General features: G+C 46.2%; 1 protein-coding gene across 1 annotated transcript in view; it reads left to right on the top strand.

Annotated features, from left to right (window-relative positions):
• LOC147740871 (NACHT, LRR and PYD domains-containing protein 3-like) overlaps window positions 1–24,518 on the top strand; it is a 237,581-nt gene that overhangs the window by 187,783 nt on the left and 25,280 nt on the right. The window contains exon 10 of the mRNA XM_086952174.1: window positions 4,603–4,767. Coding sequence (XP_086808300.1) covers window positions 4,603–4,767 — 165 coding nt within the window. The remainder of the gene's footprint in view (window positions 1–4,602; window positions 4,768–24,518) is intronic.

The raw sequence follows: 24,518 nt of genomic DNA, 5'->3' as shown, positions 1-24,518 counted from the left end.
ATATCCGCAGCACGAATGCTGAACACTTTAAATATCAACTAGACAATGCTACAAACAGACCTAAAAAACTTTTCAAAATCATAAAACAACAAGCTTACCATCCAACCGACCTTCAATCTGCTCCCACGATATCTCTCCCTAGTGAAGAGGTCTTATCCGCACATTTTATCGAAGAGTCTAGAAAGATCGAACTAGAACTCCAACATGCATCACATAACAGGGTCCATCGGGCTCAGTCCATTACAGCGACCTGCCTGACATCTGGGAGTGCTCTGTCCTACAGTGGAACAGGCCTTACTCCAAAAAAGAATGCATCATGGAACAATTTCAGACTGCCTGATGATGCCGAGCTTCAAAGAACCATAATGTCACTAAAACCCTCTGATCACTTCCATGATCCCTTGCCGGCTAAACTCTTCAAAGACTTTAGATCCGCCATCCTCTCTCTCTGGTCCGTGATTATCCATGAATCGCTCACACAGGGTAGGATTCCTGATTGCCTAAAGATAGGTAAAGTCACTTCCATTCCAAAAAAGCCCAATGTAGACCTATCTGATCCCAACAATTTCTGCCCAATTTCCAACATTATGACTCTAACTTCTTGAGAAATGCGTTCACCTACAACTTTACAATCACATCAAAGAGTTTCAGCTGCTTGACCAATACCAATCTGGTTTTAAAGCGGTACATAGTACTGAAACAGCCCTAACCCACTTTGTTGTTGAGGCCTTGAGTCTACTTGACCAAAATGTGCCATGCCTACTGTAGGAGAGTAGGGTCTGCTTCCTATGGTTACCCCCACCTTTTGCTGTGATTTTCTGGTTTTTCGACTTTAGTCTGGCTGTGGCCCTGCTAATCAGGCCCACAGCCCAGCTGTTCTCTCTCTAAATTTATACCATCTACATTAGGTACATACCAGATTGGTTACTGGATCACCCTTGTGAGTCCCTGTATAGTGTACCATAGGTACCCAGGGCATAGGTGCACCCTAGGCCTACAAGGGGCTGCAGCATGTATTGTGCTACCCCTGGTTTGCCTTCCAAACTGACACCACAGGTCTGTTCACACAGCCTGGGTAAGGTGGTGTACTCACCCCTTACTAGGATATAGTATATCTATATCTTCCTTGTATATGGACATGTAGTAACCTATAAGTCACTCCTATGGCAGGCCTTAACAATCCTGGAGGCAGAGTGCTTGGTTTTATGTGCGAGGGTGCCCTAGCATGAGCTGAGCCCCTCTGCAGCTTTCGGAACCATCTCCTTATAGCTGTTCTATGATGTAGCCATACCATATACTCTTAAGTGCATATAATCCTCGCGGTTAGTGCTAACTTTGGTTTAGCTTTATCAAAACATGTCATGTAAGGTGTCAAACACTTTGGAATACTACCCCCCCCCCCCACACCCCGCCGGCAGTCCTTGCGGTGGGGGTAGCATTCCACCCTTCAGGAGGGAGAAGACATGTAGTTACTGCACAACCCGGTTAAAGTTAAACAGAGCCTCAGCATCACAAACTGGATGCTGCTGCCACAGACACGAGTCTGCCCTCCTGCTGCTGAATGAAACTCCGGCAGGGGAGGCCTGGACAATAGGTTTCCTGTCAGGGGAGGTGCTGCACCACCCCAGACAGGCTCTTAGTGTATTGAGGCAGGGAGGGTTGCATTCAGTGAATGCTTTCCAGACACTGCCTGGGGCACACAAGGTGCTCCATGCATAGCCCGGTTCAAACCAGTTGCTGGGGCACTCCAGCCCTGCTCTGGCATGAAACTGGACAAGGGGTAAAACCACCCCCTTCCCAGGTCCACCCATAGGAGGGACCTTACAGGTAGTCCAAGCCCTTAACTTAGTATAAGTATAGGAGCTGTGTCCCTAGGACTTTAGATTACACTGGATGAAACTTTGAAACATAAATCATGGACTTTCGACGTTCCATTTCGACTGAAAGACAGAACATCTCCCTTAGGGTCAATGAGTGACCACCCTGTTCAAACAGGCACCAATAGCAACTTTGCAGGTCTGCATTGTCGAGGCTCCCGCTGGATGCAGAAGACTCTGCAACACAGGACATAGACTTCTAGACATATCTGACGCTGCTCGACGTTCCCAGCAAAGCTGAGACCCGTGACGGACACGAGAGACGTGGGACCGGAACTCCTGAACATCCTGCATTTTGCTAACTGCATCAACTCCCGAGGTATCTCGCAGTTGTGAATTGGGGTACGAGAAGCCCCAGCCCCGAGCATCATTTGCACCGAAGCTCAGGCTCCCACACTCAACGAGTGTCCAGTGGGGCCCGCTCTTGCATTTCAGCTTGACTCGTCTTCCGGGTTCCTAGTCCGTTGGCTAGTGAGCCTCCTGAAGACTACCTTTTAAATTTAACTTGCTTTCCTGGTTGCTCCAGGCTTGCTTCAGCTTCCCTACAAAGGAGAAGCGCCACAGACCTTGTTGGTCTGCACCGAAGCCAATCTTCATCTCCTGCGTGGATTGCGTTTGCCAAGACTTGTTGGGTCCAATCCGGATACCGACACCGAAGTCAACTATATCCATCGTGGGACAGCTCGAATCGAGCTCCTGGTCATCGTCGACACCTCCTGGACCTCGTGGCTGCAGAGACAAGCTTCACCTCTTCACCGGAAATCACCCAACACCGCCTGGTTCCTTCCTGGTCACTGGCAAGTGACCCAGACTCTGTCCCTTCTGCTTTCAGGTTCTACAGATCTTCGATCCACCCTTGGATCCACCCGGACACTTTTCCTCTGGTCACCTGCAGCACTTCTTTGCAGATCTCCATTGAAATCGATGACAAAACCCGACATCAAAAGACACCTATGGACCGGCTTCCGTGGGTGCTGTAACACTGGTACTCCTGTAGTGCCGAGGTGATTGGCCCTCCAAGGGTCCTAGTCTAAAAGGGTTTCATCGTAGTTAACCTAGAAGTGTCCTTAATTTTTAAAATTGCAACTTGTTTGTTTCCCATAGAAAGTCAATGGTAGCCTGCAGCTGTGTTTAGACACTGCATGTGTCTCCCGTGGGCCTCCTACTTACTAACCTTTGGTTGTTTAGAGTAGCCCCAGCGATTCCAGAGACCCCAGGCCGGCTTTCTATCCCAGACGTGGTTCTTATACCACTATTTTAGTATATGGTTTGTGAGGCCCCTAGGGCAAAACGTATACTGTGCAACTTATCGTATGCTAATGAAGTCACTTGTATTGTACTTTTACCTCTGACCTCATAAAGAGTGCAGAGGGGTTGTGTTTAGAATAAATACATATATATTTGATATATACCTTGTGTGGTGTGCTTTCATTTGGTACTCAAGGGATTATAATGGGTAAAACAACATGCTTAATACACTCTTTGAAGTCTTAGCCTGATGACTGCTGGTCCATGCTACCACTAGGATAGCTTTTTATAAGGTTGACTTTACAACCACCATCAATAAGGGTCGATTAGACTGGTGCAAGGTGCCCACTAGAACTCGGGGACATCATATGCCAGGCTAACTTCTCACACCTACTTATCCTTCTTGACCTATCCTGGCACGGTAAACACGAAAACCTGATTGATACTCTGGTAAAAGGATGGGGTTAGTGGCCCAGACTTAAATTGTGCTGGCACACAGAGGGCCCGATTCACAGAATGAACTTAAGACTCAATCCTAAACTTACTACTATTTTGGTATTCACAGAATGAACTTACTACTTTTGGCATTCACAGAAGTTAGGATTTAAGTTCCTTCTGTGAATGCCAAAAGTAGTAAGTGCATTCTGTGAATACCAAAATAGTAGTAAGTTTAGGATTGAGTCTTAAGTTCATTCTGTGAATCGGGCCCAAAGTGCCTGTCTTGAACATCTGTGAGGCTGAAACGTGAGTGGTTCAGAAGTTCACAAAGCTCCACTGGCATGACAGCTAGGTCTGCCAAGAGGGGCACTGCTTGTTTAGTCCTTCAGAACTTTTTGTATTGAGCCATGGAAAGTACAGCTTTGTTTTCTATTCACAAGGTGAATAATCTGTGCTTAGAAGTATCCATCCGAAGAACAAAATACTAACCCTTGTTAGCTCTCTTTCTGGTGAACACTCTGTCTAACCACAGATTCCTCACCGACCCTCCCACCTTGCTGTCCTGTTGAATGGGCTCTTTTCTTTACCTAAAGAGGTCCTAGTTTAGAGATCTGCACACTGTCAGCTCTGATCACTTAATGGCTCTGGGTCTAATGGCATGGACAGAGTTCAGTAAGAAAATCAGGTCAGCACGCATGGGTGGCGGTTATGTGTGGCTTTGGCGTGATTTCTGAGGCAGGATGAGGTAGACGCGGAGCCCCGCAAAACCACCGACCAACGCTTGATGGAATACCTGGGAAAAAATCTCCAGATCCAATCTGGTGCCTGACGTATTCACAAAGGTGATGAAACTACAGTTTTTCCAGATTATCCATTAGAAAGAGTGTTATCAAAGGTAAATAATATATTAATTTCAGACAGGTTTAGAGCTCATTGATTGGTAAAATTAAATTCAACTAAACCTTTGTGTAGGTTTTAAAGTGGATCAGCCTCTCAAACACTTCCCCACTCACTGAACGCACATGTTTTTATTCTGCAGGTTGGAGTCGAACTGTCTCTCTGACCGCTACACTGATGCCCTAATGTCCGCTCTCACTACTAACCTTTCTCTGCGGTGCTTGAAGCTGAGAGGAAACTACTTTACCAGGAAGTCAGCAGCAATCTTCAACACACTGATGGAGTTCGGGGCAGACCCTAAACGGAGGTGAGATTGCTAGGGAAATGTTAATTTATTTATGTATTTCTCTATATTTATATACATCTCTATATTTCTTAAAGGGGCTTTCAGTCAGACCTCTTCATCAATTGGCCAGTTGCGGTGTTATTCACGTTTTTCTTCCACCCGCAATAGCATACGGAACAGGGCAATGGGTGAGCTCACCCCAGTCATTGGTTCCTTTTTGAGTGAGCGCCAGTATTCGGCCGATGCACAGTATCAGAACCCTCACACAAAATAGTTCCCGTCAGTGCCAAGGAATTGTAAGTCAATGAGTCCTTACTATAAAAAATTAATAATAATACCTTTTTAACAATTTGCATTAGTCTGGAATAGCATGCCAGGTACTCACCACAGCCTGCAGGGTTCTGCACCCCACACGGACAGTGCCAGAGGTGCCCATCGTTGAACAGACTTTAAATTCATTCAAAGATTGACACCCATGAGTGCCCACACAGGAGTAGCCGTCTGTTAATGTTTTTTTACTTTTATTTTTTTTAAATCATGAGCATCCACATTGAATAGTTTTTGTAATACAGTTTCAAAAAACATTTTAAATAAAACAATCTTTGGCAAACCCAAAAGGTCTGCATCCCAAACCAGACCTATTTGCTTTATCAGTTCTTGTTCCTAATAGTCATCACATCTGCTGCTTTCAGAAGGATGAAGAGATCATACTTCCATCATTCGGTGCTGATCCAAATGTCTAGCACCGGGCTGGACATTCCATTTGCAGGCTTGGTTGTGACGTAACCCAGCAGTAATGCGCAGGGGCCACCCGTGGCTCATGACGGTTGCGTTCCGTCATGAGCATCGAAGGGATTAAACTGTGGCCCGTTCACAAAGATGGTGTTATAGGTGTGTCTGCCAGACATGAGGCCACCTCATGGGAAGAAGTACCAGGTTCTCCAATCTTTGAAATTGGTAGTGACGCTATTTGTTGCTCTGTGTACAAAAGTTTAAAATAGGATTAACACTCAAATGGCAATAACAATACGTAACCAGCACTGATGTGAGTATTAAAATTCTATGTCTTTATGTTCTTTTAGCTTGAAATAAGGCATCGTTTTAATTATGTTGGACTCTGGCAGTCATCGTTCAACCCTAAACTGTGTTTCCTTTTAACTGTGTCAACCATAGTATGTTATGTTATGTTATGTTATGTTATGTTATTTTTATACTTCTATAGCGCACGGCCTTACTTAGGTAAGGCCATTGTTGCCTTATAAAACAATTCTAATTACAGTGTTCTCACTGCTGAATAATTACATTAGGAAATAAGAGAAAATGTAGATTTTGAACAGCCCTGGTGGCCTGAAAATCTGGATTTTACCAAAGACACAGAGGCCAATATTAAGCAGTAAATCCCTTTATTAGCACCACCCAGAAGCACCTTTAAAGCTTATAGAACCGGGAATCATAGAGCATTCTAATATCATTAAAAAAAACTAGCAACCAGTCCTCATCCTTCTTTTATAAACTGCGAACTCCAACTTTAGAAAATAAACATCTCTCAATAAGTTCCATACCATGAAAAGAAACTTCTTCTCCTCGAAAAAAAATTCCATAGATACATCACAAAGATCTTAAACTTGTCCTGCTGTAAAAAAATGAAAATATAACAAAACATCAGGGTAGGGTATGTACTGGGAGGGATAATATTAGCCTTCGTGTTTTTAATAAAATCCAGATTTTCAGCCCACCATGGCTATGGAAAATCTACAACTTATGTCAAGACCCAAAGATCAACATAATGAAAGTTTAAAGCTTTGGATCTAGACATCTTGCAGCACTGTCCACAGATTTAAAATATTAATGTCTGAAAGGGGAATCTGAAGACAACTCAGCACATCGCAAAATGTCCTGCAAACTTTCACCCACCACATAGGTCTTTGAAGCACCTACACCTCTTACAGAATGTGCACCATAGAGACTTACATCCACTCCAGAGCTCTGCATTATCTCTTTCCCCCATCTAGCTAAAGTAGGAGAAGAAACTGCCCTATGCGGATACCTGAATGAAATAAGCAATTGACCCACTCCAAGCGGTCTCTGCATTCATGCTCCTTAACACACTGAACCACACAAAGATTTTGTTTTACCTTCAGAATAAGGATAACAAATTTAACTTGAATGTGTCATAGTTCTCTGCCTCAAATAGAAGCATAAACCCTCCGGTGAATAAGATCTACTGGACACCTCCAATGCACAAACATCCGAAGCCCAACAAAATGACACTAAGCATAACAACAATGTCAGTTTAAAAGACAAATCCCTCAAAATCAGATCTCCATTGTCATCTAGAAAATGTAAAACTTTTGAAACATCCCACAGGGAAGAATAACTAGAACCTTGGGGCTCAGCAATCCTAAGGCTCCTTAATAACCTCTTCACTATACCATCTAGGCCTATGGATAAACCATCCAACAACACATGTCCTGCAGCAATAGCTGATATGTACATATTCACAGCCCTGTATGCATGCCCTTTGCAAAAAATTAAGTCAAAAACATAATCTCCTGAACTACATCATCTGAAAAGGGATCAAATTACCTTTCCACACACCAGCGTAGACATTTGTTCGATGACAATCTATACGCTTTCCTAGTTCTGGAGCCCAAGACTCATCAATGAGCCTAGACGCTACAGATGAAAGTCATGGCTTCTTCCATACTCTCCTGAAAGTCTTCATGCCACTAGTTCTAGTTGTACTCTACAAACTAGACTGTGAAACTTTCCCTGAGGACCTATCAAAAACCCCAGAAATACCGGTAACAGCACAGGAAAGTCCACACTCATCTTCACCGTGATTGGATACCCCTTGTTAACTTCACAGTGACTACTACAACTCCTTCCATCTGCAAATGATCCCTGTCACTCTTCCGATCATGGCAAATGGGGGAAAAGCATATGCTTGAAAATTTCTCCGATCCTGGAATAACGCATCTATTCCTGATGCATCCGGATCAGGACGCCAGCTGACAAACTTCTCCACCTAGACGTTCAGCATGTTTGCAAAATGTTCTACCTGGAAAGGATCCCACAGGCTGTTCAGCCCCTGAACACATTCCTGTCTCACATACAATCGCTTGAGTCATGAAAATGTTTTCAGAACCAATCTGCCACTGAATTCAGGCGGAACATATTGTTAACCCTGGAATATGTTCTGCCTGAACACTCAGGTCCCTTTCCATGCAATATTCCCCAAAACTCTTTGCCAGATCTGACAACCCCTTCGAACGTGGGCCTCCCAGCCTGTTAATATGTCTCATCGCTGACACATTGTCCAATCTCAACATTCCTGAACCCTTTACAGTCCGATCTGCAAAACACTTGATTGCAAAAGATCCTGCTAACAACTCTAAACAATTTATGTGCAAATTTAATTTCTTGCTCCATCCAATGACCCCGTCCTTGACAAACCATATCTTGCACCCCATCCTTCCAAGCTTGCATCAAATTCCACAACCAAATCCAGATTTTCTCTAAAAATCATGCGCCCATTCCACGCATCCATATTTGTCAACCACCAAGTCAACTCCTCCCTTGCTTCCAATGAAAGGCACATTTTCTCTGAGTTCCTCAAACCATGTCTTAAATGTTTTGCTTTCAGTCTCTGTAAGGCCTGATAGTGCAAAGGCCCTGGAAAAGTATACTGAATAGTAGATGACAAAAGACCCACAATAGAGGCTAACATCCTCAGAGAAACCCTGGCCAACTTCAGAGTATTCCTTATCTCCTTATTCTCTTCAATTTCTCTTTTGGTAACCTCAGCACCCCATCCACTGTGTCTATAATAAAACCTATACACTAAGTTTGTTGTCTTGTGACCAACTCTGACTTCTTTCTGCTTATCATAAAACCCAAGTCCTCCAGCACCATCACTGCCTGCTTCATATGCGATAACACCTGATCTTTCTCTTGATCCATAATCAAAATATCATCCAAATAAATTATCATATGTACTCCCCTTTCTCTCAAATAAGATGCAACTATCCGTAGAACCTTCGTAAAGCACCAAGGTGCTGACGAAAGACCGAAAGGAAGACACACAAACTTCCACATTCTCCTCTTCCATAGCAACCTCTGAAACCTCTGATGTTCCTTCCAAATCAGAACTGTCCGATAAGCAGTTTTTAGATCCAATCGGGTCAGCAAGTCTCCTTTCTGCAACACATACTTCTACAATTAGATTCCCTCCATCTTGAAATGATGGTAAACTACCCAACCATTTAACTCCTGTAAATTTATAAGGGGACACAAACCCTTGTTTTACTTTTCCACTAGACATATATTGCTTGGAAGTTCATTGCTGAATTGCCATCTGCACTGACAAGCTCGCACCCCTTCGCCACCCCGACAAACAATGCCCTCTGAAGGTCGCTTTGTTCACCACAGACCTGCAAGAAGCCGGACGCTCCTGCAGACGCCTTGAGAAAACCTGGCAAAACCAGAAAACCACTGAAGCTCGGAACTACCACAGGATCATCCTGAAGCAATACCACCAGCGCATAATAGACACCAAACGAACCTTCATAAGTAACAAAGTCCAGACCCACGCCAAGGAACTGTTCAACATCATACAGCAGTTTGCAAAACCCCCCAGCGAAGCAACGGATGTCACTCCTTCCCAGGAACTCTGCGACAAGCTCAGCTACTATTTCACTCTGAAGATCAAAGCCCTCTACGACAACTTCAGCAAACAGGCGCCGGACACAAACCCCCCAACTCCTCACGCCGCCGATAAGTCATCCATCAAGACCTGGAATCCCTCTACCGTAGAACACAGCACTGTGACCATGAAGGAAACCCACTCAGGAGCCCCTACAGACCCCTGCCCACCCCACATATTCCACAGGGCCGCAGCCGCCATCGCACCCGAACTAGGACGTACCATCAACACCATCTTCAGGTCTGGCATCTTCCCAGACGACTAGAAGTGGGCGGAGGTTAAACCCCTTCCTCAAGAAGCCAGGGAGAGGTGTGTCGCCAGGGCGACTGACGCCGGAATCCGGGGTTCACGGTACGATCCCCGGCGCTGGCGGCAGATTAGCCCAGCACCATGTGACTCTGGGCAATAGCTTGCTTAATCTTCCCGGGCGATTGTTCGTGCTTTACAAATGTGGATTACTATTATTATTATTATTATAACAGCCGACCCAACAGACCTGAAAAACTACTGGCCCATCTCTCCCCTTCGCAGCCAAAGTCACGAGAGACTCGTAAACGCACAACTGACTGCCTTCATCAAAGAGAATGCCATCCTGGACGCCTTCAAGTCTGGATTCTGCAGCAACCACAGCACCGAGACTGCCTTCCTCGCAGCCACTGACAACATCCGCATGCTACTCGACCAGGGACACACTGCAGCCCTCATCCTGCTAGACCGCTCTGCAGCCTTCGACACCGTCTCACATCGCACACTCACAGCCAGACTTCACGACGTGGGGATACAAGGAACCGCCCTCGACTGGATACATTCCTTTCTCTCCGGCCGAACCCAGAGGATCAGAGTTCATCTCTTCCTCTCTGAACCCACCGATATCAACTGCGGAGTACCCCAAGGATCATCACTCAGCGACACGCTCTTCAACATCTACATCTACATGGCCCCCGTCACCGCCATCGTCAGACAGCATGGGCTCAGCATTGTATCCTACGCTGACGACACCCAGCTCATCCTCTCACTCACAAAAATGCCTGAAGACACCAGTCTCTGTTTCCAGGAAGGAATGAAGAACATGGCAGCCTGGATAAAAGACAGCTGTCTAAAGCTCAACTCAGAGAAGACTGAGGTCCTCATCCTCGGACCCTGCAGCTCCGCTTGGAACCTGCTGGTCCTCCGCCCTCGGCAACCCACCCACCCCTACAGAACATGCACGAAACCTCGGCATCATCCTTGACTTCACCCTCTCGATAAACCACCAGATAAATGCTGTCACCTCCACCAGTTTTAACTGCCTATGCATCCTCCGCTAGACCTTCAAATGGATCCCCCCGACTGCAGAGGGACCGTCACCCACACACTCATAACAAGCAGACTCGACTACGGCAACGCCCTATACACTGGAATCAACAGAACCCTATTACACAGACTTCAAACCATCCAGAACGCCGTAGCCTGATTGATCTTCGGGACTCCGCGCCACAGACACATGACCCAACACCTATGAGACCTCCAGTTGCTCCCCGTGGAGTAGCGGGTCACCTTCAAACTCCTCACCCACGTCTACAAATCCCTCAACAACATTGGGCCCAAATACCTCAACAAGATAGTATCCTTCCATGTACCCAAGAATAACCTCCGCGCCACCAAACTCGCCCTGGCGGAGGTCCCCCGCATCCGCAGAAATAGAACTGGCGGACAAGCCTTCTCCTACATCGCGGCCAAGACCTGGAACGACCTCCCTGTGAACATCAGACGATCCCCAACCCTGCACACGTTCTGGAAGGACCTAAAGACCTGGCTCTTCGACTGATCCGGAGCTGCTCCCCCTTGCCCCCCACACCCCAGCGCCTTGAGACCCTCATGGGTGAGTAGCGTGCTTTATAAACCCCTGATTGATTGATTGCTTATAAATCCGTTCACCTTATCATCTTCCAGAACAACAGCACCTTTCTCAAACAACTCCTGTACCTCCTGATCTATCAGCCTCATCTGATCTGCGGGAAAAACTAGACTTCTTGGTAAACAACTTTGTACGGGATTCCCCACAAACTCTATTCGAAAACCCTGAACCGTCTCTAGATCCCAAGGGTCCTTTGTAATATGACACTATTTCTGATAAAACTGGGCAATTCCGGTATACAATTGTAAGGGGATAACAGAAAGGTGTAATCTTACCTGCTGATCCTCTACCTCTTCCTTCTCCTCAGGTATTTCTTCCCAGAGATCTTTGCCTCTGAGGGTAAAAACCCTTAGTGTGGTAGGACTGCTGTCCCTGAAACTTTCTGAAGCCATGAGAGAAGGAGCCTCTAGTAAGTCCCTGGCCACAGTCAGGGAACCGGCCCCTCATTCTCCCAGCCCCACTAAAAACAAGTTCTTGGAACACCTTCTTTATCTCCTTTTGTGACTTTTGAAAACAATTAAACACTCTTACATATCTTGATAGATCCTTTATAAAGACGTCCCCAAACAGCAAGCCATTAGCCGAAGGGCCCCCTTCCTTACTGGCTAAATCCACAAACTTGCTTTTCCTTCTTTTATTCTAAAGAGCCTTATTCGCATTGCCTTGAAGGCATATCGCCCTATGTATCCATTGACTTAACTCGTCAATATCCATACTCTAATTAAACACATATGTCTCCTCAGCCATATCATATATCTTCGTTAGTGGCCGTTCAAAGTCGAGGAGTCTATCCTGACAAGATCTCAGACCTTCATCAAGGCCCTTTCTAGGGTCTCTTCAACCCTTACCAATGAACGTGATTATCTTTGCGTCCAATTCGGGACCCACTAACACTCTTTTTTCAATCGAGGGCCTAAACATCCTTAGGGATTTCCTTTTGCATCCAAAATTGGATATACTGAGCCACATGATCAGAGGGTGATCATTCAGGGGATAACAGATGTTTTTTAAGTAATGGGTCGAGCATATGTTCCCAAGAAGGATCAACACTGTACCATCCTCCTTCGACTTACTTTCATCCGAGAGGAACTTCCCCTTCCTTGAGACCTCATCCAAATCCATTAAAAAAAGAAAAAGAAAATTCCTTTCCAACCAGCAGTTACACAGCATGAAAGGTATTGCAATGTCCAGACATTACCTTTACATAACTTTTATTGGTACAATCTACACCATACACATATCATTCCTCACTTCACAATCCCCACTTTGACATATGATAACCTGGTACCCAAGAGAGTCCCCACTCCCACCAGGTTTGCTGTTTCGCACATCTCGTGTCTTCTATTACCTGTTGAGGCCGTCTAACAAATTGGTATACGATCTTGTTTTATCGGAAGTCAGTCTGTGGGTTCAGACTCTGAGGTCGTTTGTTAGTATTGGACTAGTGGTTCCCAGAAGTCTCTGGGTCGCGAGGTTTGTGGGATGTCCTCAGCGTAGGTCTCCAACATTGCCTTACAGTAGGTCATGTTCGCAATCCAATCTTTAAACCTGGGGGGTCTCTTGCTCCCCCATCTCAACCCTATGTGCCTCTTTGCAAGCAGTAGTGCTACTGCCAAGAATTTCCTGCATCTAGTCTGTTTAAGTTTTATGACACCCAGAATGCATACTAAGGGGGTGTTGGGAATCTGTTCCAATAACATTTCAGGCAGTGAATTAGTGACTTCGCTCCAATATGGCTGCAGTTGTGGACAGGTCCATGATATATGCAGGAAGTCAGCGCTCAGTGCATTACACTTCTGGCAGGCATCCGTCTCTCTTAGGCCTAGTCTATGTAGTTTAGCCGGCGTGTGGTATAATTGATGAAGGAATTTAAAAGGAATAATACGCAAGTTGCAATTTGATGTGAGGAGCGTGAGTTGTGTGCAACTATAATGCCAGTATTGTTCATCTATTGTCTCGCACAGTACTATTTCCCATCTACCTAACACTGCAGTAGGTTTCTCAGCATGTTCTTCCTGAGCCACGTTGTGTAGGCGCGTTACCAAGTTTTTCTGAGTTGGAGCTGTTAACAGTATTTGTAATGTGTTTAATTGCGTGGGTTCGTCTGGGAAGTTGGTATACAGTGACCTAATTGCTGTGTGTAAACGTAAGCATGCAAATTTCCTCAGCGGGAGTTGATGAGCGCATAGTGAGGGGTCTGTCCAATTAATGAATTTGTTATGAGGGAATAATTGTCCCATAGAGGTCATTCCCATCTCCTTCATCAAAGTATGCATTTTCTTTTCCTGGGTTACAAATGCGCTCAGGACGTTGCACCGTGGGTAGTGCCCGTGCATATATCGGTAATTTATGTGCTCTATATGCCAGTGCATGCCACGCCCTAGAGGTGCATAGAGCTGTATGTATCTTGTCTAGTGGTGTATATTTCACCGGGTGAGCTATGAGTGCAGTCTGTGGCACGGGAGTTACACTGTCTTTTTCACCGCAACATGTGGGATGTATGCGTGGGGTGTCGTCCAGTAATGCGCATGCTGTGCCTGAGCGCAGAGAAAATATAAGTGGAAATCTGGTGCCCCAAAACCTCCCAGATGATACAGCTGAATCAGGATCTTCCAACTAGTCCTAGCCTGTTTGCCTGCCCATGTCAGTGTCTGCAAGATGGAGCGCAGTTGGACGAAAAATGCCTTGTTTAGCCATATTGGTATATTCCAAAACAGATAGAGGAACCTGGGTAGTACAATCCTTTTCTGTAGGGCTATTCTGTCCGCCATAGAGAGGGGAATTTTTATCCATTTGTCAACCTGTTCTTCTAGTCTCACCAGCACCTTGCCATAATTCTCCCTGATGACCAGTTCCGGATCTCGGTGTATCAAGATACCTAAGTATTTTACTGGGTCTGTGCGCCACTTTAAAGGATATTCCAGATCAGGTTCCAATGTGTCCACGGTGGGAGTTACCACAACTGACTTATCCCAGTTTATTCTGAGGCCTGCATATTTCTCATATCTGACATATTCTCTAATGAGCTGATTTAGGTTCCTGTCTGGGTGCGTGGTGTAAAGGACCATGTCATCAGCGTACAGTGCGATTCCAATGGGCCTGAGCTCGAATTGTAAGGCCGATTCAGGGTGTTTCTGTCGAATTTTGCAGGCCAGTGGTTCCAGGATTAGTACAAAAAGCATTGGTGACAGTGGGCAGCCCTGTCTGGTGCCTCGTGTGATCTCTATAGGGTTGGATGTGTACCCGTTTATTCTGATCCATGCCCTCGGCGCAGTATATAATAGTGATATCCATTTTAGGAACGGTTCCGTAAACCCCATTTTGCGAAGGGTAGCAAACATGAAGGGCCATTCCACCGAGTCGAATGCCTTGGCGGCATCCACTAGAGCCGTGGCTGCTGGCACAGCGGATCTATTTGGTGGTACAGCGCAAAGATGGTACGAATATTGTGGGTGGTGGACCGTGTTGGCATGAAGCCAGCCTGATCTGGCAGTACTAGATTACAGAGAAGCGGTTGTATTCTGTTCGATATTATTTTTGCTAAAATCTTAGCATCTATGTTTATCAGGGATAGAGGCCTATAAGACTCGCACTCGGTGACGTCCTTACCTGGTTTCGAGAGTGCTATCAGAAGCGCCTCACTTAGTGAGGACGGGAGTGCGCCTTCTTCATAGGTTTCTTCAAGCATTTCAGCGAGATGTGGTACTAGTAGATCCCGGAATTCTTTATAAAATTCCCCCGGAAGTCCATCTAGCCCCGGTGCTTTATTATTTAGGAGGGAGTTAATGGAGTCTATAATTTTGTCTTTAGTAATGTGGTGACAAAATTACTCCCAGTGGGTATCTGATAGCCATGCCAGTGCTATGTTATCTAGATAACCTTGTATATCATATTTGGAGGACTGCGACTGCGCAGTGTATAATTGGGTGAAGTATTTGGCAAAACAATCCAGTGTTGTATACTGTTTGGCGCTGCGTCCAGAGTTGTGCGTAAAAAGAGGGGTCATCGTTATTTGGACCATATACATTGGCGATTATTAGTACCGTGCCCCCAAAACTGCCCTTCACTATCACATAACACCCCTGATCATCTCTCACAGAGTCAATAAGCGTGAAAGGTGTGCTGCGTTTTACCCAGAGCAGAACCCCCTAGCATATGAGGAATATGACGATGTCAGCCTATATGTAGACCACTTAGCCCCTATTTGCTTCACTTTAAGTTCTGTCAGGTGTGTCTCTTGTAAGCAAGCCACATCTATTTTATGCCTATCTAAATACGCCAGTACTTTACGTATTTTCTGTGAGTTGTGTAGCCCCCTAACATTCCAAGTCAGTAGTGTCAGCGTTCTGTGCTGTCTCAAAGTGTCAGGCATCTGTCAAGTCTCCGCCATTTGTCCAGTGAATGTGCCTATGGTGGTCAACAATTACTCCTATGTGTCTGTCTGCCGTTTTGCCGCTGGTCAGATTTTTTTGTTTAACCCCCTTTCCCCCCCACCCACTCCACCTATCCAGCACCAGTGGATATATTCCTAACACTAGCATGTAATATTTCCCCGCAAAATACAACAAGAAGAAAGCAATACAAAAACTTGTGGGGTACACACGTAGGGGTCAGAGCTGCCATCCTGTTTCTTGTGGCACCGCCAGCAAGCAAAAAGTCCACTGTATCGTCCAGCATGTTCCTAGTAATATTGTTCATTCAACATCAGACATGGTGGCCTGTTCCCCGTGCTCTCCTCTCGGCGATCTTCTCTGCGTGCCCGTCTTGCCTTTCTGTTGTATAAACTTCATAACTCCCGGTGGTTCAGTGAAGATCTGTGTCTTGCCGTCAATGGTGATTTTGAGTCTGGCTGGGTACAGCATAGCGTATGGAACATTTAGTTCTCTTAGTTTCTGTTTCACTGTAGTGAACTTCTTCCGCGTTTCCTGCACAGCCGACATGAAATCTAGGTACAGGGATACACCCATACCTTCATGGGACAGTTTGCCCAGTTCTCTGGACTGCCAGAGCACCGCATCTCTGTCCCTGTAGTTTAGGAGTTTAGCAGTAATCGGTCTCGGACGGGATCTAGCTGGTGGTTTTGGCGCTCGCGACCTGTGGGCCCTCTCGACGATAAAGGCATCTGAGAAAGTGTCTCGTCCCAGCATGGAGATTAGCAACTGCTCCACATAGCGTTCCATTGGGGCCGTGTTTTTCGTTTCTGAAATTCCCATTAGGCGTATGCTGTTTCTTCGGGTCTGTGCTTCTAAGTCTTCCGTCTTTGCCGTGATCGCCACCAATCGCTTCTCCATCTTGGTCTGCTTCGCGTCAATCTGTACTTGGCCGTCCTCAGCTTCTGATATTCTTCGCTCTGTCATGTCTATTCTTTCTGTGTGTTTGTCTATTCGTTCGGACATCCTGTCCACTCTATATGTCAAGGAACCAATTTTTCCATCAATGTTTGACAGCGCAGCTTGGATCGTAGTGAACATGGTTTGTATGTCAGCATTCGTTACTATTCCTGTGGCCTCTGTTGTCGATTGTGCCGTTGAATGTTAGTCCGGGCTTTGTTCTTGTTGCTTCTTCGCCTGCTCAAAGTAAATTTTTGGTTGGGTGCGATCTGTCTTACCCATGTCGTAATTGTGTGTTTTTCGTTTCACAGATTCGCCGATTCTAGCGTCACTGGTCTACTGGCGCCAGCAGTTGTTTCGCCTCGTCCTGTACAGTAGCGTGGAGGATGACGATGTCACGTAGACCGCCCGGCCTGCAGGCAGGTCCTCTGGCCATGGTGTTGTCTCGAGTGGGGGCTGAGATCTCTGGTGTGATTGTGGGCTCTATAGTCAGATAGGGGATTGGTAGAGGCAATCTGCCGCTTCCCGCTTGTTGGTTATCTGATCTGGTGCCCTTTGCTACTACGCCCTTTTCTGCTGAAGTGCCAGGATTCAAGTATACACCTCAGGTCTATTGTCTCCAGCGACTATGCCCCCAGCTTCACCCGCAAGGTAGCTCACTGTGACTATGGTGTGCACAATCTCGGCCTCACCCCCTGTGACTGTTGTTGCAGACCAGTAAGTTTGCAAGTTCAGGTGGGGGGGTTAGGAGTGGTGCCACGATCACTCCGCAGCTCCACTTTGAGCATGTAGGTCTGCACAATTTGATTCCTGTTGGTGACTTTAAGGTCCAGTTGTAAATGCCCACTCGTGCCGGCAGGAGACCTTTTAGTTCAGAGATCCACGTACTGGAATGGCCCTCAGTCTTTAATTGCACAAGGTGGTTCTCCTGCAGCGCACCTGCGCTTAATGCCAGTGCCTTCTGTGTATATCTGGGCTGCAGGTAGTCTATGAGTCTGCCCTCGTGACTTACCCTTCGCACCCAGTGAAGCGCTGTTAGCCCGGTCTGCAAGTGTACGCTCGCGTTGCTTAGGGCATCTGCCGGGGCTCTCTCCAGCCGGTATTATGTCCTTGCGTGGGGGGCACAGCGTCGTCCGCAGTGAGGGGCGTGTGGATCTGCCCAGTCAGGCCCAGGGTTCAGTTCCCGATCTGCGTGGCCGCTAATTCGATGCCCCTTGTGGGTAGCTTGGTGCGTGTCTGGCTTCCCCTGGTGCCCCGCCGTCTCGCACTCACCGCACCATCAATGTTGAGTCTTGCCTCTCGCAGCCTGTATTCTGTTCCTCCGGCCCGGGATAGAGTTTTGGTCGCTGCAGGTCCGACCTCTCCGTCACGGCCGCACTGCGAGCCGTACGTCACGGTGTATCGCACCACTGTGTCTCGCGGCTTTTTGCTTTCACTTTTTCCGAGGAGGCCGCGTGTCGCTGAGCGCTGTTTTGGAATTGTAAGGTGTGTCAGGATGCCGATCTTGTCTCCACAGGCTGTTCGCTTCAGCCCACTACCTGTTTCGGGTGTTTTAGGGCCGTGTTGAAAGATTATTGCAGGATATCTAGGGCATTTGCGAGGAGCTCGCTCAACCAGCGGCCATCTCGCTCCGTGGCTAGCTCCGCTCCCCATCCATATCCTTAGAGTTAAAGTCAGAGTAGCAACTAAGCTCCACATTAGTGCTCCCCAAGGACTCATCACAGATAACCAACTAATGCTTCCTTCCTTTTGATCCTTTTGCACTTTCTTTATTTGGGCCTTTATCTTGTCTGCCTTGTGTGCCCTCGGCACCTTCATTCTCCTTATCGTTACAGCAAACATGTTCTACCAGTGAAGATCTCCTTCCTTTAGCCAAACCTTTGTTGGGAACCAAATCCTTCCTTTTACGAGAAGCTTTGACTCCTGATTTTACTCTTGCATCTGACTCCGGCACAGACCAAAAATGCTCCCAATCACCACTGTGGCCCTTACCAATCCCCATCTCAAACTTCTTATCCAACCTACTCGTTACCTCCATTGTTATTTTCTCAATCTTAACTTATTCTCTCCTCCATACTTAATTTATGAAAGCCTTCCCCTTGCTCCATATTGCACCTTATAAATTGAAAAGATACTCAAAATGAACAAAACCGCATTAAGCCAATTGAGAACTTCAATGGACTAAAAGTAGATACACTCCAGACTACAAAGACCTAAATGTAGCAACACTCTGTATTCATCAAGAACTTCTAGCTTGGACTGATCCTGTACTACTCTACCATATTTCCCCAAGAAGCTGACTGAAAACAAAACAGCTGCGAGTCAGCACTCTTAAACGACACTACGGTGTCAGCTCGTGGTCAAATTAACTCAACAAACTGTGACGCAAGCACTCAAAATGCAGTCAGCAGCCCAAAATCATCAATAGGCTGTATCCTCGATATATTTAATCTCTTTGAAGGGTATTCGGGATACAAAATAAACAGAGATAAATCCCTAATCTATGTGCTTGCCAGATCCGCTCCAACACTACCATCCAGTGCACGTGCACTAGTGGTCAAAGATAATTTCAAGTACCTAGGAATAATAATCTCTAGGAAAGAGACAGAATTCCTAGTAGATAACTTTTCAAAAAATATTTCTTTATTAGACAGCTTGTAGGCAAGTGTGTGTACATCACCCCAGCATGGGGTCCCGTTGGCACATTTGCATCGGATATCAATACAAGCTGTGTTTTTCTCGTATAAGTGAAGAAAACAACCCTTGACTACTTATAAGCATGACTGCTGCTACAAGATACTCTATTTCCCATGCAACTGTGCATGGCGTATGTGTGACGGCCTGCACTCAACTTGATCAGGCAAGCCTAGTTATGACCGCACTCGAACGGCACTATATGTATCAATTATATATTTCCTTTCACATTTGATGTCTCCCTTTTTTTTGCTTTTATTTAGTTTTCGTTGGTTGTGGTTTCAATGTTGAAAAAAGAAGATATCTGACAACGAATACTGGCATATGTATATCCTTTGCATTTTATTACTCATGAAACATTGCGTGTCATGCTCTTGAAGCCGAGTTAGGTATGGGTCACGTACCCTTGTATATGCTGTTGTGTTTGTATAAAGATGACCACTGCTGGAATGAGATACAAGCGACAACCTCGTATCGCTCCACGATCAGAGATAACAGTATATGTGGCGCCTATGTTATTTTTTATTTTAATTTTTTACATATGCACGTCAAATCCTGAGACCTAGATATGAGAAGTGCTATGACTGTATGCAGGAACAATGTTGAATGTTATACATAGTACTTTGGCACTGGCAATGTAGCCACAAGCGCAATATATGCTGATGATTAAATCCAATGTAACAGTAAAATACAAAATGCAATAAAGATATTTAAAAAAAAGAAAAAAAGTGAAGAAAAACAACCCGCCCTGAACAAACCCTCCTCCCATCCCTTCCCCCCCACATTCCTGGCACTGTGCTTAGCAATCTTTTATAACTGGGGTGTCCTACAGAGTGTAATGCATTAGTTCACAATAATCATCCCAGAACTCCCCGCATGCATAATAGCAATTGTACTACAGAAGATCATCTCAGCTCGGGTTTCCCAAGTGAGTACCCCGTGAGTGGAGCCCAAACATCTTTAGGGCGAGAGGCCTCTGATATTTCCTCCCCATAAACTTCCAATTGGTCCCTGTAATAAAGTAAATCTCGGATCCATTTCCTCACCGTCGGGACAGTCCTGGCCCCCCAATTTTGCGCCATTGCCCGCTTAGCGAATAAAGTGGAGATGGCCACCAGCGCCTATTGCATGGTTTGAGCTTTTTCACCCAGCCCGGCAGACAAATAGCAGGCAAACACTCCACTGGTTCCATCACAACATCCATTGTACCAGCACACACCCATGCTAAGTGCAGGAAATCAGCATCTGTCTGTCCACAAAGCTCACATCATGAACTTTCCCTGAGGCCGAATCTGTGCAGTTGCATCGGGGTGTAATAGAGTTGGTGTAAGTATTTAAGTGAATGATGCGGAGATTGCAGTTCGCCGTCAACCGTCCCGTTAGCACACATCAGAAGTTCCAGTCATCTAGCGTCAGTATAGTGCCCAGCACCGTCACCCACTTAGTATAGGAGGGGGATTCCTCGAGGTCATTCTCCCTGAGGGACGCGTTATACAATTTGGTTATCAAGCCTCCAAGCTCTGCCCCGCTAGCCTCGAAAGCAGTGCCCACAGGGCGCGTGGCTCAGCCGGATACCCAGGGTAGATATCTCTGATTGCTTTCCGCACCCGCACATAAGTGAAACCAAGCATCAGACCCGGCCCTGATTATAGAGATCCCCAAGGTGGGTAATCACCACCCGACTCAGCGCCTTCAAGGCAGAGGGGTCCCGCGCAGCAGATATGTCAGGACTGCCAAAAGATGCAGCACAGGGGCTTAGAGGTAGTCCACCTCTAGTAGATAACTTAATGCCCCAACTAGATAGACTTTGAGAGTGTTGCAAGGATTTCTGCTCATACACAGAACTGTGCACAGAGACATAGGACATTAGTGAATTGTGGTGTACCAGAAACTCACCTCAGTACCTAGAAACCCCAACCAGCTAGCATCAGTGTCACATCAGCTCCTCGTCCTATAGCAAAGTAACCAATGATTAGACAACCTAGAACATGCGACTTAGGACCATCTCAGGAATGGTTGGAAGTGAGATCACTATTTTGTTATACCTTTTTACCAGTCCACAACAGGACTAAAAGAGAGACACAGTAAGGTTAAAATGTTTATTTTAACGACGTGATCTCATACGCAGTATTTTCGCAAACACAAGCAGACATATGATTATAGATAATACGGTCAGCATGGTTACAACTCCATAAAATACAAAAGGAGGAATCATATTACAATGATAATACAAACAGGTAAATTAATGCCTAGTTTAAACACCCTCCCTACGTAGGAATGATTATTATAAGCTACAGAAGGTCTCTTGGGCTTTTAATCAGGGGGACCCCATTACCTGTCCGCTCAGTAAGTGTAAATTACATCGGGATCTGCAAAACTCTCTGCATCGCTGGAATCTTCCAAGTGTGTGAAATTATGGCAACTGTGCAATGATAAAGGCGCCAGAATCTAGCTCAGCTCGCAGCTGCCAAAATGTTGTGTCTAGAATGTGTTACACGGACATGCCGATAAACAGGCTCACACGTTATGATAACCTTGGCGGCTCAGCACGCACTGTACAGACTGGGGACATGATGGGTGTCTAGAGATGTAGAAAAACAACCCTTTCACATGTATAGACCTTCGTAAATGCTAACTTGTAAAAACAGCTAAGCAGTGTTGTGTGCAAAAGCAGCAAATGGTAAAATGGCGTTTAAACGTCTAATAAGCCATGCTAACATAACATGCGCGCAAAAGGAGGCCCTAAACCATACTACAAGGGGACATCACACACTGGAGACAACTCCTGCCATCTTTAATAGGACGGGCAACATTGTTGAGAATGATGGCACTGCCATGCTTTTTGTCTGTCTTGCAAAATACGCCATGTAGGGTGCCACCAGAATTTTTCCAGAAAGTAGATAGTGAAATAAGATCGCTCTTATGGGAAAGGGGATGCATGAGAATAGCATTGCACAAACTCAAGAGAGGAGTGTTCGAGGGCGGTTCGGCAATCCCAGACATTAGAAAATATTACTGGGCATCACAGTGGAACCCGCCTATAGGGTGGATCATTTATCAATGGGGAGGAGAGAATGCCCTGCGGCTTTATACCACAAACGGGTAGGAACGCAATTGCCACCGCATACACAACAGGTAATTCGGATATGGAGGGCGGCAACAAAATTCTTGGGTTGGGAAGGAAGACTAACAGAGAAAATTCCACTATGGGATAGCGTCTGCCTAAGGGAGGTTGCAGGCTTGCAGGGGTTTTACAAACGGGGAATGTTGGAGATAGTCTGGGGGACGTGTGGAGAGGGCAAAAGATGATCGGATTTCACGACCTACAACAGAAATACGAAATGCCTGACTCTGAATGCTACAGATATATTCAATTAAAGCACGCACTGCGATGTCTTGTACCAGAGGGTGAACACATAACAGAATACATACCCATGGAGGACAGATTTGTATTAGATCCTATGACTTTCGTTATCAACAAGAGTGGGAGGGAACATGTAGAGAATACACTCTTAGTCCCCCAATAAGTAGTTTAAACAACAAAAGAGTGTGATGACTGTAAGCTCAAAAGAGGGAGCATAGGGATAGATATATAAATCTTTTGGATTTATATAGAAGGCCCCACCAGGAGAGGCCGAGTGCCTCCCCAGTGTGCCAGAGTTACTGCGGAGCTGGTTTTTTTTGTTGTGACAAGTGAAAACGTGATAGTGTGGTTTACATAAAATTGTCATTGGGAGAGGCATCTCGGACCACGCGCCAGTCTGGCTCCGGCTGGAGGTAGACTGTTTTAATGTAGGCAGAATTGCCCCCATTAGTGGTTGGCAACTGAAAGACCCCGCCACAAAGAAGGAATTGATTAAGGTCACGGACAGGTACTTTCAGGAAAACAGGGAAACGGGGGACTCTTCTCAGACTCTGTGGGTAGCATATAAAACAGTAGTCCGGGGGAGGCCTTGATAGCCAAGAAGAAGAGGGAATGATTGGCAGACTTGGAAAAGGCGGAAGAAGAAGTGTTGAGATTGGAAAGAGAGGTGGTCCTGGCAGCCACCCCGGAGGGCCTGCACCAGTTAAAACTGCGGCAGGATGAGTTCAGAGGTCTAGCCAGAGACACGGCCAAAGCACAGAATGAAGAGACACAGAGTACGGAGATAAGGTGGGGAAGCTAATAGCCTGTCTTGGAAGGGGAGAGTGGGCATCGCGGCTGGTACTGGAGTTGTTGACAGAGGCTGCCTGTAAAATTACAGACCCGCAGGCAGTGGCAGATAGTTTTGCGGAGTACTATAGAGGGATATGCACCTCTGAGGAGAGATACACAGAGGCTGAGAATAGAGCAATCATTAGAGACATCCAACTGCCCGAACTCTCGGAAGATGACAGGAAATATCTAGATTTGCCACTGACAGACGACGAGGTGGCGCAGGCCATACACGGTGTGCAGTCAGGGAAGGCCACCGGTCCGAACGGAATCCCTATAGAGCTATATAAGTTGAGTGCCAACCGTCTTGCTCCGTTCCTCCGCTCTATGTATGAGGAGAGCAGAGAAGAGGGACTGCTTCCATTCGACCAGCGAATGGCCAATATTGTAGTAATACACAAGGCAGGCAAATCCAAAACTAGTTGTTAGTCTTACAGGCCCATCTCTTTATTGAATGCAGAGCCTAAGGTCTTGGCGAAGCTGTTGGCGACAAGACTGGTTAAGGTTATTACTTCCCTGATACATGCGGACCAGTTCGGTTTCATGCCGCGTCGCACTACTGCCCTTAATTTGCGCCGCCTACATGGGGTGCTGGGCAGGTCACCCCCGACCCAGGACCCAACGGTACTGGTATCCTTGGATGCCACTATGGCTTTTGATAGGGTTTAATGGCAATACATATTTGCGTTGTTGGGAAAGATGGGTTTTGTGTCCGAATTTATCACTTGGGTGCGTCTCCTATATGCTGCCCCTCTGGCCAGGGTTGTTGTCAATAATCGAAAATACTCCTACTTCCCCCTCGGCAGGGTTGTCCCCTTTCCCTGCTCCTTTTTGCCCTGGCCTTGGAGCCGCTCGCTGCCTGGGTTCGGTGGGACCGATTGATTCGTGGCCTGTGTTGGACACTGGAGTGGGAGGACAAGATCTTTTTTTATGTGGACGATATCTTGCTTT

The sequence above is a fragment of the Lissotriton vulgaris genome, chromosome 1_1 (genome assembly GCF_964263255.1).
Source record: "Lissotriton vulgaris chromosome 1_1, aLisVul1.2, whole genome shotgun sequence".
Taxonomy (NCBI): Eukaryota; Metazoa; Chordata; class Amphibia; order Caudata; family Salamandridae; genus Lissotriton; species Lissotriton vulgaris.
Note: the sequence above shows the minus strand (reverse complement) of the source record. Positions and strands in the feature narration are given on the sequence as shown.